We start from the raw sequence: 18,181 nt of genomic DNA, 5'->3' as shown, positions 1-18,181 counted from the left end.
GTCCGTGGCTATGAGTTGGGCCAGACTTATTCAGGGACAGCCCCATGGAGGCCATGCTTTCCACGAAGTCCCGAGCGGCCCCTTGTAAGGTCGTGTCGGCATGGATGTTAAAATCCCCCAGGACAACCAAGCTAGGTGTCTCCAGGAGCATATCCGCCACGACCTGAAGCAGCTCGGGCAGGGAATCCTTGGTGCAGCGGGGAGGTCGGTACACCAGTAGGAATCCTGTACTGCCCCTATTGCCCAACTTCCAGAACATGCACTCAGAAAACTGGGTCTTCCCAATAGGACGCCTGGTGCAGACTAATGACTTCCTAAAAATCACTGCAACCCCCCCTCCCCGCCCACATGACCTGGGTTGCTGTGCGTAAGAGAAACCTGGTGGGCAGGCAGCGGCAAGGACAGGCCCATCTGCCTCATCCAACCAGGTCTCTGTCACACATGCCAGGTCAAATCCTCCATCCACAATCAGGTCGTGGATGGCAGTGGTTTTATTCATCATTGACCTGGCATTGCACAGCAACACTTTCAGGTCATGTGGGTTTCAACTATCTTGATCATTCTAGCTAATGACCTTCATCAGGAGAGACAGGAGGAGCACAACCCTGTTGATTCTTGATTCTCCAATGTCTTCGATACTGCAGACCATGGCATCCCTCTGAACTGCCTTGCCTGAATGGGGCTTGGAGACACGATGTTACAGTGGCTCTGGCTCTTTCCGGAAGAGTGTCTAGAACACGGGTGTCAAACACAAGGCCTGCGGGCCAGACCTCATCATGTGGCCCGTGTAGCCGCCGCCGGCCGCCAGCCTTCACCTTTTATTCTCGCCTTTTTTTTTTTTTTTGACACAAGAAAGCCGCCTCTTCAGCGCATGCACGGCAGCCTACAAGCCAGAGAACGTCTGCCCTCTAGCGGCGCCGGCCATTCTACACAGGAAACCTCCACTTTACATGCATTCAGGAAACCTCCACTTGTTTTTATATTGAGCGCATGCCATCCTGTGATGTGACAGATCCAACGGCTGCCTGAACAACCGGCCCTTTGAGGGTGACCAAACTGCTGATGCGGCCCCCCGATGAATTTGAGTTTGACACCCCTGGTCTAGAACATGGTGTTGGGAGACTAATCACTGGATGAACTCTGCCAGAGTTTGGGGCTGGTGTGTCACTAAAATGCAGAGAACACACAGTTCTGCTTCTCGTTTCCATCTACTAATCTCAGAAAAGCATTAGAAACCTTATCAGGTATCCTGGGGCAGTGATGGAACAAATGAGGTCAAACAAATGGAAACTTAATCATGATAAAATGGATATACAGTTTGGGATCTGCACAGAGGATTGCAAACAATTTTAGACAGGCTTACCCTGTCTCTAAAAAATCAGGTATGCAGTTTGAAAGTACTCATGGATCCAGTATTACCTATGGAAGTATAGATGGTAGACATGGAGGGGGTGGGAGGAGAGGGGGTTATTGGTTTATGGGTTGGTTTGTGGTTTTTTTTGTTCTTGTTTTTATTATGCATTTTGTATTTTTATCTTGTATTTTTATGTTGAGAACCACCTTGAGATCAATGGATGAAGGGTGGTATACAAATTTAATATACAGTAATAATAATAATGCTTTTTACCAGCTGCAATGCTGTCTAGAGAAAGCATCAGCTACACACACAACATTCAGACTACACTACTGTAATATTATTTACATAGGGAAGCCTCTGAAGACAGTCCAGAAACTTCAGCTAGTGAAAAATTCAACCACCAGAAGGCGTGGGGTGGGGTAGGCAGTACGGCCACACCACACAAACTTTGCATCAGTTGCATTGGTCAGCCATTCGTTTCCTGGGTCAATTTAATGTGCTGCCATTAACATTCAAAGCATCAAAAGGGTTGGAACCAGATTATTTGACAGACTATCCAACTCACAGAAAGCTGCTCAGGCCCTAAAATCAACCTTAGAGGATCTGTTCTTGCCATTGAAGACAATCAGATTAGTCAGGAACAGGACCCTTTCAGGAATGATCCTACATCTGTGAAATATCCTGCCCTGAAAAGTCTGCTTTGGGCCCCTTTTGTATTAAATGGCCCCTAAAAGTGTCCTTATCCTGTCAAGTTTTCTATTGATTTTCCTGTGACACTCCTACCCCAGGTATGATTTTATCTGTTGCTAGTTTATTATACTATTTGTCAGTTGGTTTTTTGAACATTTTTATTGTAAGGGGCTGTACAGTGGTGCCTCGCAAGACGAAAAGAATCCGTTCCGCGATTCTCTTCGTCTAGCGGTTTTTTTGTCTTGCGAAGCAAGCCCATTGACGGCTTAGCGGATTAGCGCTATTAGCGGCTTTTAGCGGCTTAGCAGATCAGCTGATAAGCGGCTTAGCGGCTTAGAAAGGGGGGGGAGGGAAAAAAAACCCGCAGGAACTCGCAAAACATTTTCGTCTTGCGAAGCAAGCCCATAGGGAAATTCGTTTTGCGAAGCGCCTCCAAAACGGAAAACCCTTTCGTCTTGCGAGGCGTTCGTCTTGCGGGGCACCACTGTATAACAATTTGCCCTAAAAGGGGTGGGGGGAATAAGTAAGATGATGAAAATTAGGTGAATGGGTAATTATTGTATAGTAATTGTGGTTCTTATTGGGCCAAACATTACTCAAGCAGAAGGTTGCTTGATTTCCTGTACCCTCCTCCTTACTGTGCCCCAAAAATGATTCTCTGTAAAATCAGAGAACACTCAAAATAGGGTTCACCCTGGGTTGCTGTGCTGGGAGGGGAAACATGGCCAAAAGACAGAAGGAGCTCACAGAAGTGGAACTGCTTTTCATAGAATCATAGAATCATAGAGTTGGAAGAGACCACAAGGGCCATCGAGTCCAACCCCCTGCCAAGCAGGAAACACCATCAGAGCACTCCTGACATATGGTTGTCAAGCCTCTGCTTAAAGACCTCCAAAGAAGGAGACTCCACCACACTCCTTGGCAGCAAATTCCACTGTTGAACAGCTCTTACTGTCAGGAAGTTCTTCCTAATGTTTTGCCCAATGTCTGATGATTTCCCCATCTGTAACCTTCCACATAACATCCTAATTCTGAGGGTTCCCTGTCCACAGGAGTAGTTTTTCCAGGACACAGAAAACAGCAGTGAGGAGAAAGGGTATAAGAAAGCTAGACAGTGCAAAAGGTTTCTTATTCATGAAAATTTGGAGGCTGCTTGTTATTCTAATACAAGACAAATGGAGTCCAGTTCTCTAAACCTATCTGTCATTTGGTATACCTCACTGGCTCAAATAATAGGTTGTGAGATTCATAACTTGTTACTTGCCAGATTTTAGTTGAATGGTATGAATCCTAAGATATGTTCTCTGAAATACATTCACAGAATGACCGTCTCCTCTCCTCTCCCTTCCCTACCTTGCACCCCCTAATAAGCTTATCTGGAGAAATGGTGAACCCTTCTAAACAATGTAGTTTGTGATGTCTGGGGGGGGGTCTTCTGAGGGAAGGGGAGAATCGCCCATAATCCATCTTAGATCCTAGAACAAGTTAACGAAGTTCATAGAAGGAAACCATGTCCAGTAGGATAACCATGATAGTTGGTTGCAGCAAAAACAACTACATCTGCTCTGACCCATCACATAGACTAACAATTTAAGGATTTACAGCAGGCATTTCTAAGATTACAATACAAATCCAATGGAGTGAAAGAGCAAATCAGCAAGGTCAGACCAATTTCCAGAAATAATCAACTACAGGACAGATGAGGAAGAGAAAGCAACAGACCACCATTTATAGCCACCTACAGCTTCCAGATATAGCCACTCAAGCATGAATAATCTACGGCCTATCCTGGACAATACTGCTTCCTTCTCACAGGTCTTGGGTAGTAGGCCTGTTCTTGCTTACACACAACACCCATAACTACGCGCCAACAAGAGCTCATATAACAGAACACAAAAACAGGAACCAGGCCCTGCAACAAACCGAGATGCCAATTCTTTCCCCATACATTCTCTGGCAACAGTATTACAGGACCTAAAATAACATCAATAGTTCATTCACCTGCTCATCTTCCAATGCAATATGTCATCTGCCAGCAATGCCCTTCTGCATTCTACATAGGACACACAGGCCCATCCCTACACAAAAGAATCAATGAATACATATCTGACATAAGAAGTGGCAATATTCATAGACCAGTAGGAGAATGCTTCAATCCACTAGGGCACTTTGCCAATGATCTTAAAGTAGCCATACTTGAACAAAGGAATTTCCAAAGGAGGCCACAGCATGAAAAAGCTATATTATAATTCGCATGATCCTCCAGAAAGCTTGGAGGGGGTCTTCTGCACATAGCAGGATGAGAAACTTTCCTTCCTTCCACAAACCTTTTTAGCTGGCTTATCTTGAGATTCATACTATCAATTTTAGCAGCTGATTTTTTTTCAGCTGACAGTTGCATCTTTTGCAGAAATACAAAACAAACAAAAAACTGTAGGGGAAAATTCTCAGGCTCACCCAATAAGGACTAAGCATTCTCAGTTGCTACAGCACATTGTGTTGGGTGGCGGGTGGTTAGAATGGGCAACTGGGAGTGGGGGGAGAACAGAGGGAGGACTAGATGAAATGTAGTGTCATGGAAAAGAGCATGGCTGACACCTGAACAGGAAAACTCCAGGACAGGAATATGTGTTTCAAACAAATTGTAAACTCAGTTATTTTATGCATCCTACCTGAGTATATTGTATTTCTAAATAAGAGACCTTGTATTTTTAATGAAACTGATATTCATCTATGGTTAAATTCACCCCAAGGATTTCAGGTTTCCTTAAACTTAAATCTACAGCAAACTAAATATGACATAATAGGCATCACTGAAACCTGGTGGGATAAGTCCCACAAATGGAATGTAATAATGGAGGGATACAATCTATTTCAGAGAAACAGACCAGACAAGAAAGGAGGAGGAGTGGCGTTATATGTCAGGGATGTGTATACCTGTGAAGAGATCCAAGATTTAGAACCTCAAAGCCAAAGTGAGAACATTTGGGTCAAAATTAAGGGAGAGAAGAATAACAGGGACCTCATTGTGGGAGTTTACTATAGATCCCCAAGCCAAACGAAGGACATAGATGATGCCTTCCTGAAACATATGGGCAAGCATGCAAAAGGAAGGGAGATAGTAGTAATGGGGGACTTCAATTACCCGGATATTTGTTGGATGTCAAACTCAGCCAAGAGCATAAGGTCAAACAGATTCCTCACTGGCCTTGCGGACAACTTCATTGTCCAGAAAGTGGGAGAAACAACAAGAGGAACAGCCATTTTAGATCTGTTGATGACCTGGTTAGTGGGGTAGAAGTGGAAGGATCATTAGGCGCAAGTGATCATGCTCTTCTGAAGTTTACTATACAGCGGAAAGGAGCAGCCAAGCATACTAGGACTCAATTTCTTGACTTTAAGAAAGCCGACTTCATAAAACTTAGGGAAGTGCTGGGTGAGATCCCATGGACAGTAATACTAAAAGGAAAGGGAGTTCATGAAGGCTGGGAGTTTGTTAAGAGGGAGATAGTAAAAGCACAACTTCAGGCAATACCAATGAGACGGAAACATGGAAGGTGCCTAAAGAAGCCAGGGTGGCTACCTAAAGAACTTTTAACTGAGTTAAGATTAAAAAAGATGTGTACAAAAAATGGAAAAGGGGGGAAACCACCAAAGAGGAATTCAAACAAATAGCCAGCATGTGTAGACACAAAGTCAGAAAAGCTAAAGCACAGAATGAACTCAGGCTTGCTAGAGAGGTTAAAAGCAACAAAAAAGGCTTTTATGGGTATGTTCGTAGCAAAAGGAAGAACAGACTGGAGGAGGGCAAATGTTGTCCCTATTTTCAAAAAGGGGAAAAGAGAGGACCCAAATAATTACCACCCAGTCAGTCTGACATCAATACCAAGGAAGATTCTGGAGCAGATCATTAAGCAAACAGTCTGTGAGCACCTAGAAAGGAATGCTGTGATCACCAATAGTCAGCATGGATTTCTGAAAAATAAGTCATGTCAGACTAACCTGATCTCATTTTTTGACAGAATTACAAGCCTGGTAGATGAAGGGAACGCAGTGGATGTAGCCTACCTTGATTTCAGCAAGGCATTTGACAAGGTGCCCCATGATATTCTTGTAAAGAAGCTGGTAAAATGCAGTCTTGACTATGCTACCACTCAGTGGATTTGTAACTGGCTGACTGACCGAACCCAAAGGAGAAGAGTGACTAGTGGAGAAGAGTGACTAGTGGGGTGCCACAGGGTTCTGTCTTGGGCCCGGTCTTATTCAACATCTTTAACTTGGATGATGGACTCAAGGGCATCCTGATCAAATTTGCAGATGACACCAAACTGGGAGGGGTGGCTAACACCCCAGAGGACAGGATCACACTTCAAAACGACCTTGACAGATTAGAGAACTGGGCCAAAACAAACAAGATGAATTTTAACAGGGAGAAATGTAAAGTATTGCACTTGGGCAAAAAAAATGAGAGGCACAAATACAAGATGGGTGACACCTGGCTTGAGAGCAGTACATGTGAAAAGGATCTAGGCATCTTGGTTGACCACAAACTTGACATGAGCCAACAGTGTGACGCAGCAGCTAAAAAAGCCAATGCAATTCTGGGCTGCATCAATAGGAGTATAGCATCTAGATCAAGGGAAGTAATAGTGCCACTGTATTCTGCTCTGGTCAGACCTCACCTGGAGTACTGTGTCCAGTTCTGGGCACCACAGTTCAAGAAGGACACTGACAAACTGTAATGTGTCCAGAGGAGGGCAACCAAAATGGTCAAAGGCCTGGAAGCGATGCCTTATGAGGAACGGCTAAGGGAGCTGGGCATGTTTAGCCTGGAGAAGAGGAGGTTAAAGGGTGATATGATAGCCATGTTCAAATATATAAAAGGATGTCACATAGAGGAGGGAGAAAGGTTGTTTTCTGCTGCTCCAGAGAAGCGGACACGGAGCAATGGATCCAAACTACAAGAAAGAAGGTCAAATTTGAAGCTTTCCTTGTTGGGTCGAATTGCAGCTATAAAGATGAATGTATTGCTTAGAATGTTGTTCTTGTTTCAAACATTGCAAACTGTGGACAAGATGGACTGTTTCAAGAAGTGGCAGAAAGATATTTCTAGATTTGTCTGGCAGGGCAAGAAGCCCAGAATAAAATTTAAGATATTAACTGATGCAAAGGAAAGGGGTGGATTTGCCCTGCCAGACTTTAAACTCTACTATGAATCAGCAGCATTCTGCTGGTTGAAAGATTGGCTGCTCCTTGAGAACACAGACATTTTGGATTTAGAAGGTTTTAACAATGTTTTTGGGTGGCATGCATATTTGTGGTACGACAAGGTTAAAGCACATAAAGCATTTAAAAACCATATTGTCAGGAAAGCATTGTTCAATGTTTGGATAAGATATAAAGATTTATTGGAAAATAAAACCCCAAGGTGGTTGTCACCAATGGAAGCAAAAGCCCTGAAAAAGCTCAATATGGAGACCAAATGGCCAAAATATTGGGAAATTTTGGAACAAGAGGGAGATAAACTGAAATTGCAGAGTTTTGAGAAACTAAAAGACAAAGTGCGAGATTGGCTTCATTATTATCAGATAATGGAGGCATACAATTTGGACAAGAAAATTGGCTTCCAGGTGGAAAAATCAAAATTAGAAACAGAATTGTTAGAACCCAAAACTAAGATTTTGTCAAAGATGTATAACTTGCTGTTGAAATGGAACACTCAGGATAGAAACGGTGAAATCTGTTATGATTAAATGGGCACAAGATGTTGGACATAATATCATGTTTGCTGAATGGGAACAGTTGTGGATCACAGGTATGAAATTTACGGCATATAATGCCTTAAGAGAGAATATTATGAAAATGATATACAGGTGGTACATGACCCCAGTCAAGCTTGCAAAAATTTATCATTTGCCCGATAACAAATGTTGGAAATGTAAAGAAATTGAAGGAACATTCTTTCACCTTTGGTGGACGTGCCCAAGGATCAAGGCTTTCTGGGAAATGATCTATAATGAAATGAAAAAGGTATTTAAATATACCTTCCTGAAGAAACCAGAGGCCTTTCTCCTGGGCATGGTCAGCCAATTGGTGCCAAAGAAGGACAGAACTTTTTTTATGTATGCCACAACAGCAGCAAGAATACTTATTGCAAAATACTGGAAGACACAAGATCTACCCACTCTGGAAGAATGGCAGATGAAGGTGATGGACTATATGGGACTGGCAGAAATGACCGGCAGAATCCGAGACCAGGGAAAAGAGTCGGCGGAAGAAGACTGGAAGAAATTTAAAGACTATTTACAGAAATATTGTAAAATTAATGAATGTTAGAATGATGTTGGACAGAAATTAAGTGGTTTCCAGCTGTAATGCTTAAGAGAATATGAAAAAAAAAGGTTTAGAAATAAGTTAAAACTAATGGTGAGGATTTGCTGAACTAACAATCTGAATTGGAATACAAAAAAGGGAGGTATGAGGAGGTCTGGGAAATAAGTTAAAAGAAAATAAGTAATGGAAATTCTATGTGTTTTTAATTGTTTTTATTTTTGTATTTTTGTTATTTTTTCTGTTTATTTTATATTGTATTATTTCTGAAAATTTTAATAAATATTCTATAAACAAACTACAAGAAAGAAGATTCCACCTAAACATTAGGAAGAACTTCCTGACAGTAAGAGCTGTTCAACAGTGGAATTTGCTGCCAAGGAGTGTGGTGGAGTCTCCTTCTTTGGAGGTCTTTAAGCAGAGGCTTGACAACCATATGTCAGGAGTGCTCTGATGGTGTTTCCTGTTTGGCAGGGGGTTGGACTCGATGGCCCTTGTGGTCTCTTCCAACTCTATGATTCTATGAAATCTGGAACCAATACTAAAAGAGGTAGTTATCAAAACAGTAACTTTTTTAGAACTTGAAACTGTTTACAGTATGCATATGGTACAATCTTAAGCACATATATTAGTATTTATTCTTGAAATTTTAATATTGAACCTAATGATGAAAAAGAGAGAAGGAAATTATGTCTAACCATGTCTACTGCCTCTTCCCAAATTAGAGTGCCCCGACAGAAACACATTTATTCATACACATATTGGGATGAAGATTACTGTACACTGCAGAAAATACTTCTCACAAATCTATTTCAGAAATAAGTAATAGAAAGGGCCACTGAAACCTACTGCACACCTTTTGAGCACCCCGAAAAAATTCACAGATCTCTGTAATACTAATCTTATTAAATGTTTTATTAAGCATGTCTATTAATATGACAGCAAAAATGCTAAAACTCTCTTAAGTGTGTACCTTGCACTATGTATTCTTTAATTTCTTTTAGCTTTTATCACTTCTTCCTGTAAAAACAAGTCCATACTGTTAATGTCCTCCACTGAACATGTACAGTTTTTCTCATGAGGAACTATATTACAAAGACCCCAAAGTATTATGAGAAAAGCCATGGTAAGTAAAGAAATCCAAACTAGAAGTCTTTAACATTAATCTTTAATATTAGGTCTCTGCAGTTTTTAATTTTCTCTCACTCTGAATGGAATGCTATTTAATCCACTGTTTATATTATGGTTTCATCTCAGCTGGACTTGGGGATTCACACTGACCTTTTTGCCTTCTTCTTTCTCACCATCCTTCTTCTTTTCCTTCTCTTTCTCCTTCTTAGCTTTTTCTTCTTTTCCGCCATCTTTTTTGCTCTTTTTCTCATCTTCTTTTCCACTTTCAGCCTTTCCTTTCTCTTTTTCCTTTTCTTTCTTTGCATCCTTGTCTGGCTTCATCTTCATCACTTTTAGAGCTCGGTGGAAAAACTGCTTCTTTAAAAGTCTTAGAAGAAAAATTCAGTTCATGCTTAACCTGGGAGTCCACTGCTAAAGTGGAGTCATATGGTAAAGTAAACTCAAACTACTACTTTGATAAAATAAGCAATCCATTCTACAACTATGACCAAACCAAGTCTACATCACATTTGGCAGGTTTTTAAGAAAGATGGGGGGGGGGCGAATCTCTTAAATAAAAATTGTATTTAAAAAACAGTCATCATTAGAATAGTGCCAGAGCTTGATTACTCCTTGAAATTTTTGTAAGCTGCTCAGGAAATAGGATTGAAGAGCAGTATAAAAATACTTGCCATACATAAACTTATTTTCTTATAAGCACATAAAATATCAATCTTCCCTATTGGTTGCCATTTCACACTTAGATATATGCACAAGTTATTAATTAAAAAACAGTGACAAATGGTAAAGGTAATAGATGACAGTGAAAATTAGACCACTATTTCCAACACATTTTGACAATATACCCTAACCCAAGGGAACTCTTCATAAAATACTGATAATAAAAACCAGCCAACTTTAACATTTATAGGCAGTTTCTTCTATTCCTACAAAGCATAAAACTATAATCTGACAAGATAATAAGGTCTTGTTGCTGAGTTTTTGGAGTTCTGCAACTGCAGTAACAAAGTATTTTTCAACTGAATGTTGTAATTCAACTAGAATAATCCTAGCTGCATAGGCTGTTGGAATATGAGTAAAGCCATACAGTAGTAGCAAAGACCAAAGACAACTATGGAGGATCTATGGTTCCATGACTAGTCCAGACATAAAAATACTTTCTGATTACCTGGAAATAACACAATGAAAATACATTTTAATTCATTCTGTAACATTATATTTAGGAGTATTCATAGTGTTTACAACAACATTAAAACAACCAGGCCTACCTGTTGCAATAATCAACTACAGACTCTCTAGTGGTAAACAGGGCTTCTTCTCCTTTCTTGGCTTTTGCCCACTTAGAATCCAGAAGGCAATCCACAGCTTTGGAAGCTAAAAAGAAAAACACACCATACCTCTCACAAGAATGCTACACTGGAAAAATGTGACCAGTCCTAAAGAAAATGGAAATTTTGGAGCAGGAATAATTTTGTTCCTCATTTGATGACGTGTCTGTCTAAAAAGCTCACCCACAGTAGAACCCAACATTTTTTGAGTCCAAGGAAAACCTAGGAAATGATTTTGATTGATTATGATATTTTCACTTTTACTTTTTTCTGGCTTCAGCATGAATAAACCTTGTACACATACATCCAATGTCTGGAAGTATTTGAAGCCTTTTAGGTTTGTCCAAATTTCTATACTCTTGAAGGAATGGGAAGCTGAGGGCCTTTTATTTGAACCACACACTGTTATGTCTACTCAAAAGTAAGTTGCAATGAGTTCAGTGGAGCTTACTCCCAGGTAACCGAGCAAGAAGTGCAGCCCAAAGCTTCCATCTGCTGCAAGTGATTATGAAGATAAACTGCTTAGTGGATTAAGTAGGCCGAGGACATTTTGGCAGAAAGCAGAGTGCTTCCTCCATATCTTTTCTCTTTTTCTAAGATAAAAATGAATTGTTTTACAGACTTGCTGCCCTGTGGTAGTTAGATATTCAGGGTCCTACACAGTGCAGCAGTTCCATAGAAGTACAGCTAGGATATAAATTGTAGTATTAGATACAAGTTGTCACAGTTAACGAGATGGCATCAATGGTTAGTATGGGAGAAGGCAAAACTATCTTGTCAGTTATCACTGCTGTTGTCATAAGAGGACACCAGCCATCAGCAATCCATTTTCCACTGGATTATTATGACTAATACCATAGGAATATTATGTTTGTTGTGTTATCATCGCCGTCACACACTCAGGCTTTCAAATCTGAATAAAAATAAACACAGTTTGAACCAGAAACTTCTACACTCTGCAGAAGATAAAGATTCTACTCCTACCCTGGAATTCACTGAAGTGCAGACCATAAAATGCTCTTATTAAAAAACAAAAAAATGGGGGGGGGGAATCAGGCTGTGATTAGTTTTAATCAGATTCTCATCCCCACTTATCTCCCAGGTAAAAGCAAGAATAAAAACATTTTCCTCTAAGTGCTACAAATATTGACAATCAGGTTGCCACATGATTTGGTTAATATTTAACCTTACCAATGAAGTAATCCACTCTGTGACCCATCATATTGGTAGACTTGGTTGGACAGTTGAAACGCAGGTATTTAGCAACAGCCTTTTCCTCCTTGAATGGCTCACCCACCTCCTTTAAGAGAAAACAGAGCAAATGCAAATTTAAAGCAGAAAGCTACAGTATTTTCATTTGTACTGAAATTTTACAAAGCTCCTCAACTCACTTTCATAGCATGTGGAACATGATGCCTCAGATAGTTACACGCTAATATTTTGTAAATACCTCATTATCAACGAAGACTCGTGAAATCTTAAAGACTAACAAATTCATCATAGCGTAATCTTTCATGGACTATAGTCCATCAGATGCATGATATAGGAAATACAGTGGTACCTCGGGTTAAGTACTTAATTCGTTCCGGAGGTCCGTTCTTAACCTGAAGCACCACTTTAGCTAATGGGGCCTCCTGCTGCTGCCGCGCTGCTGGAGCACAATTTCTGTTCTCATCCTGAAGCAAAGTTCTTAACCCGAGGTAATATTTCTGGGTTAGCGGAGTCTGCAACCTGAAGCGTATGTAACCTGAAGCGTATGTAACCTCCCAAGACCAAATATAAAAGTTAAGAATGGGTAACCACATCAATTGTTAGTGGGACACTATTCTAGATTCTTTGCCTCTATCAGCAGGTCAGCATGCTAACACATAACAGAAGCAACCACAAGGTGGGAACAGAGCTGGCAGAATATTTGAACACCACCATGCTTTATTTATTTTTTTACAGAATTTATGTACCAGAGTGTCCAAATGAAGCCGGTTGATTGTATTTAGAAACTTCAAAGACTGGGAAAATGTTGGACAGTTTTCTAATTTAGTGGCTTTGGAGAAGTGGAGAGAAATGTGATTCTGTCATCCCTAGATGCGTTTCCCTTGGGACACAGGTTGTGCTATGGTCTTAAACCACTGAGCCTCTTGGGCTTGCTGATCGGAAGGTCAGCGGTGTGAATCCGCGTGACAGGGTGAGCTCCCGTTGCTCTGTTCCAGCTTCTGACAACCTAGCAGTTCAAAAGCACAGCAGTGAAAGTTGATAAATAGGTACCACTGCGGCAGGAAGGTAAATGGTGTTTCCATGCGCTCTGGCTTCTGTTACAGTGTTCCATTGCGCCAGAATCGTTTTACAGTGGTACCTCGGGTTACATACACTTCAGGTTACATACATTTCAGGTTACACACTCCAATAACCCAGAAATAGTGCTTCAGGTTAAGAACTTTGCTTCAGGATAAGAACAGAAATCGGGCTCCGGCAGCGTGGTGGCGGCAGGAGGCCCCATTAGCTAAAGTGGTGTTTCAGGTTAAGAACAGTTTCAGGTTAAGAACGGATCTCCGGAACGAATTAAGTACTTAACCCGAGGTACCACTGTAGTTATGCTGGCCACATGACCCGGAACGCTATCTGTGGACAAATTTCAGCTCTCTCAGCCTGAACCGAGATGAGGGCCCACCCCATAGTTGCCTTTGACTGGACTTAACTGTCCAGGGGTCCTTTACCTTTACCCTTACCTTTTATACTCCCCCTTAATGACAAAGTACATAGTCTGGAAATGAACATGGACTCTTTGGTATTGAGGGCTTCCCAGGTAGTAGTACTAATAACAGGAGGCCATTTTACGAGCTTAACACAGGTGAGCGTATTGAGGCCACTTCTGTCATATAATGCCAATTACAATGTGTTCTATGTGTTCTGGAAAGCAGTTCAGAAGTTGCAGGTGGTTTGCAGTTTACCTGACAGGGACACGTTGCAAAAAGAATGTCACTCCTGTCATTGCTCATCTTTACTGGCTGCATTTTTGCTTCGGGCATGCTGGTGATAGTTTTTAAGGCCTTAATCTGTCTAGGTTAGGTCCTGCATCTCTTTAGGAGCATTTCCTGCCCTGTTTCTCCATGTTCACAGGGAAAGCTCAGTGTCCCCTCCATTTAGGGAACCAAAACTGTGAAGGTGCAGTGTTTGATATTCTCTGTGGGGGAACACAACATGAACTGCTATTTGGTCCCTATAATGTTGGTCTTTTAGTAGTAAATGAAAACCCCAGCTCTTACAAAACGCTTCTGGTGTCAGCTAATTGGGTGTTTTAATTGCAGTTGCTTTTAGTCTGGTTATAAACTATTTATTTTGCTGCACTGGAAACTCAGCCAGATGGGCAGGGTATAAATAATAAATTATTATTATTATGGTTTCTATTAACTGCTTCATTATTCCAGATGGGTGTTTTATTTAAATTATTTTATTTGATGATTGTAGCTTTAAACTGGTTTCATACTCTGCTTTGGTGTGTGATCTTTTGGAAGTAATGCAAGCCTATAAATGGCTAATAAATAAATAAAAACAGAAAGGGCTATAGCTAAATGTCTGTCAAAAAGTAGTGATTAGGGATTTAGCTCTGTTTTCTACCTTTTAATGTTTCACCTACAACAAGGCAGCTAAGTAGTAAGAAGGAATGGAAAGAACATGCAAACTGGTTAAAACACATACACACTTGCTAAATAATATAAAAAAGTTATAGTACTGGACAGTTCCTGTTTGGTTGAACAAACTATTAAAATGAAGCAACCACGCTGAAGCTACAGAACATTCTCCACCTGCTACAAGACAGAAAAATCATGTTGAGCCTGTGAAGCAAGTTTATTGATGACACAGCTGTTTCTTCCCTTTTTGCAAACAGGTTGGAGAGTCCAAAAACAGTCCTGCAAAAACTATACAATGTTAAGAGAGATAAATCCTGGAAATTTTTGCTAATCAAACTAATGGGTAAGAGGGGAAAAGGGTTAGTTTCTAAATTGCTTAATGTAATTTATGGATCTATGGAACCCCTTAAAAAGATACGGCACACAAATTCTTCCAAATGATTGGAATCAAACTTGGGAATCATTAACCTCAAAATCTGTTTCCAGTTTTCTTGGAGGAAATGCCTTAAAATTATTACACAGATGGTAATAGCACTCCTTTGCAAATGTCTAAAATATTTCCTTCTAGATCACCTAATTGTTGGAAGGGTTGCAATAAACTTGGTACTTATTATCATTCATGGGAATGTTAGTTGGTACTATTTTTGGAATGTAATTTTGACAGAAATGACAATTATTAATAAAAAAAACCCACTATTGCTTCTTGTCCAAATTTAATGTTACTGAATATTTTTGAAGATACCAATGTAACTATATTGTCAAAAGCATTGGTCTTATACAGTATATGATCTTGGCAGCATGAATAGTAACTGCAACTCAATGGAAAACAGTAAAAAAGCTTAAACTGGACACTTCATACCAATCGTTCTGGAATATAGTTATAATAGGAAAAAAATAACGCAGAAGTTGAGATTTCGACAAGGACTAGAACCTTCAGACACTTTTTATATGATTTGGCATTCCTTTGTGACATACACAGCGAAACCTTCATTTTCAAGACAACCCTTGTCACAAGTCTGGCAAATCTGGTACTATGCTTGATGAGCTGGTGAAGTTGATGGTCTTTACTTGGATTTTGTTATTTTAACTTATTCTACGTGCCTACTTTATAGTTTTGTTTTTAATATTTTAATTTTTATCTGTTATAATTGTTTTCTCTGTTTTATATAATTATAAAATGAAATAATACAAAATAATAATAATAATAATAATAATAATAATAATAAATATTCTTAAAATAATGTCTATTGGATAGAATTATATATGAACAGCTGCAAAAGCCAATCCCTCCCAATCCCCATAAAATTACTAAAACCAGCACCTCATTTCCACATAGATCAGGAGGAAGCTGCGGGTAGAATGGGGCCGTGTCCTCTGGACTCTCATCTTCATATCCCCACATGAAATCTTTGTGCAGAAATGAACCAGTGGAACAAAGTATGTCCAGATGAAACCTTAACTACTACACTGAGCAAAGAAGGAACGTTTGCTCTGAAGTCGTAGCAAAGACAACAGCAGCAGCTGCTAGAAGCTACTTGGGAGCCTATTCTTTTCCCTACGCAAGCCACTGCGGGTAAGGAAGTAATGTTATGCAAATAAGGAAACAATGTCATCATATCTTAAATTCTTACACGTTCACCTTGGTATGTTAAAATCTCTTTTTGCAAGAGGGCTGTTTAGCAATGGTGCAATATGATAGGCTAACTAAAACAATAGTCGTTTCTGTAATTTGCTGTCTCAGACACTTAATTACACTTGCTTGGAAAATACTGTTTGTACGTCAAAGGTAGGCAACTTGTTATGCACAGAGGCTCACATTAGAAAAATACAATTAGCAGTTTTTTCAGCATATTCTAAGTTCATGTAATTAACATGATAGACTACTAACTACCTACTTAGAGAGCCAGTGCAGTGCAGTGCAGTAATTAGAGTGTCCAACTAGGACCTACAAGACCAGAGTTCAAAGTGGGGGTGGGCTGAAGCTCACTTGAGCATGAAGCTCACTGGGTGTTGGGCCAGTCACTATCTCTCAGCCTAGCCCAACTCACAGGGTTGTTGTGGGAGAAATGAGAAGGCAGAGAACCATGTACAGCACCTTGAGCTCCTTAGAAAAAAAGGTAGGATATAAATGTAATGAATAAACGAACAAATAAATAATGGGGAGCCTTTTTCCTTTTTTCTGCTTTAGGACTAACTGTATTTCTTTTCTGAATGCAAAATATTTTATAAATGGTCTCTGTGTCCAAAGGCACTCCACACAATACGCAATATTAAAAATCTACATTCTAAAAACAGAAAACAAACAAACAAAAAAGAAATGGGTGAGATTCCCTGGATTTGGTATGGAATAGGTTCTAGTTAACAAGTTTAAGCTTAAACTGGTTTGGATCAGGCCCAGGGTAGATCACCACTGCTCATCTGAACATATAACCATATGTAATTAAATTTCATCTCCTGCATTACTCACTAAAGCCCTTATGTAAGGAATTTATTAGATTTCTAGGGTCCAATCAACAACCTATAAAGAATCATCAGAACACAATTCTGTCCTATATATATATTTCCATATATATTCCATCACAAAGTTGCCTACCATACCACTGCACTAAAAATATAGTTCATCTCACAGAAACTGCATAGAAGGCTGCCTGCACATTTTGCTCCACAACTTAAGTCTAGAGACATTTTTTAAAAAATGAATACTCAGCAACTGGAGGACCTGCTGACTGAGGGTCCAGTACATCAGTACCTCTGTGCCTGCCTCTCAGCAGCACTGCATATAACAGATTTCACTTGAATCGGAAAGTGGCTTGCACACGAAAGCACTTGCACACGAATAGCAGTGCTTATGGTAAGCAGCTGAATGTAGGTGATGGTTACAGGGGACATGGTCAACTGCACCAAGGGCACCTGACCACATCTCTAAAACGGAATGCAGAGATAGGAAGAAGAGCATGTAGCTCCCTTCCTTGTCCAAGCAACCACTGCCTACTTTTCCAAGTGACAAGATTTTGGTTCTTTCAGACTAATAAGCACGTGATAACTGCGGAAGTGTTGTGAATTTGAGGCAGAGATCATGTTGCCTTGGCTTCTCCAGTCTCTTATCAACAGAAAATAGCTACCCAATACCAGTGTTGCCTTTGTTTGCCACAGCTGTTTTTAGAGTTTCTTCAAAGAAACTTGAAGCAAAGGTCAGTTTAACATAGTTACCCATGCAAGATGCTGGCACGCACAGTCTGTTCTTAAAGAGCATTTTTTGTACCAACTTCCCCGCTTGTGAGATGAACTGCCCTCCAAGAACCAAATTAACTTAAATGACTTGAGATTTGAGTCAATCATGTTTGTAAATCGTATATCCTGTTCTTTCAAGACAGAAATGAAAATGTCTGAAGTTTAAATCTTAAGTGAAGGTGCTCAATATATATGACTACAGTGGTACCTCAGGTTAAGTACTTAATTTGTTCCGGAGGTCTGTACTTAACCTGAAACTGTTCTTAACCTGAAGCACCACTTTAGCTAATGGGGCCTCCTGCTGCTGCCGCGCCGCCGGAGCCCGATTTCTGTTCTCATCCTGAAGCAAAGTATCATTCATCAGCCTGCTATTCATTATGACACCAAACAAAATATAAAATTGATATATATATATTACAAACCTTGAACAGAGCAACGTGACAATCGGGGTGTTTAAACTGAAATACTGTATAGAAATATTAGAAAAG

General features: G+C 40.2%; 2 protein-coding genes and 1 long non-coding RNA gene across 12 annotated transcripts in view; 1 reads left to right on the top strand and 2 right to left on the bottom strand.

The window, feature by feature from the left end:
* The window catches only part of LOC307217195, a 114,446-nt gene that overhangs the window by 56,806 nt on the left and 39,459 nt on the right, over positions 1 to 18,181 (top strand). The gene's annotated exons all lie outside the window — the stretch shown is intronic.
* The window catches only part of SEC62 (SEC62 homolog, preprotein translocation factor), a 31,745-nt gene that overhangs the window by 10,639 nt on the left and 2,925 nt on the right, over positions 1 to 18,181 (bottom strand). Inside the window, exons 1-4 of one of the 2 annotated variants that reach the window (XM_079978141.1) lie at positions 15,784 to 15,970; positions 12,028 to 12,136; positions 10,777 to 10,882; positions 9,659 to 9,875 (exon numbers count right to left, since the gene is read on the bottom strand). In XM_079978141.1, coding sequence (XP_079834267.1) covers positions 9,659 to 9,875; positions 10,777 to 10,882; positions 12,028 to 12,136; positions 15,784 to 15,864 — 513 coding nt within the window. In that variant the 5' untranslated portion in view covers positions 15,865 to 15,970. Of the gene's footprint in view, positions 1 to 9,658; positions 9,876 to 10,776; positions 10,883 to 12,027; positions 12,137 to 15,783; positions 15,971 to 18,181 lie in introns of those variants that run through there. The other variant, XM_079978142.1, reaches the window with a different exon arrangement.
* Positions 12,386 to 18,181, bottom strand: part of MYNN (myoneurin) — a 107,117-nt gene continuing 101,321 nt past the window's right edge. Inside the window, exon 8 of the transcript XR_013839377.1 lies at positions 12,386 to 12,583. The gene's annotated coding sequence lies outside the window, so the exon portion shown is untranslated. The remainder of the gene's footprint in view (positions 12,584 to 18,181) is intronic.

This window comes from Podarcis cretensis, assembly GCF_951804945.1.
Source record: "Podarcis cretensis genome assembly, chromosome: 5".
NCBI lineage: Eukaryota > Metazoa > Chordata > Lepidosauria > Squamata > Lacertidae > Podarcis > Podarcis cretensis.
Note: the sequence above shows the minus strand (reverse complement) of the source record. Positions and strands in the feature narration are given on the sequence as shown.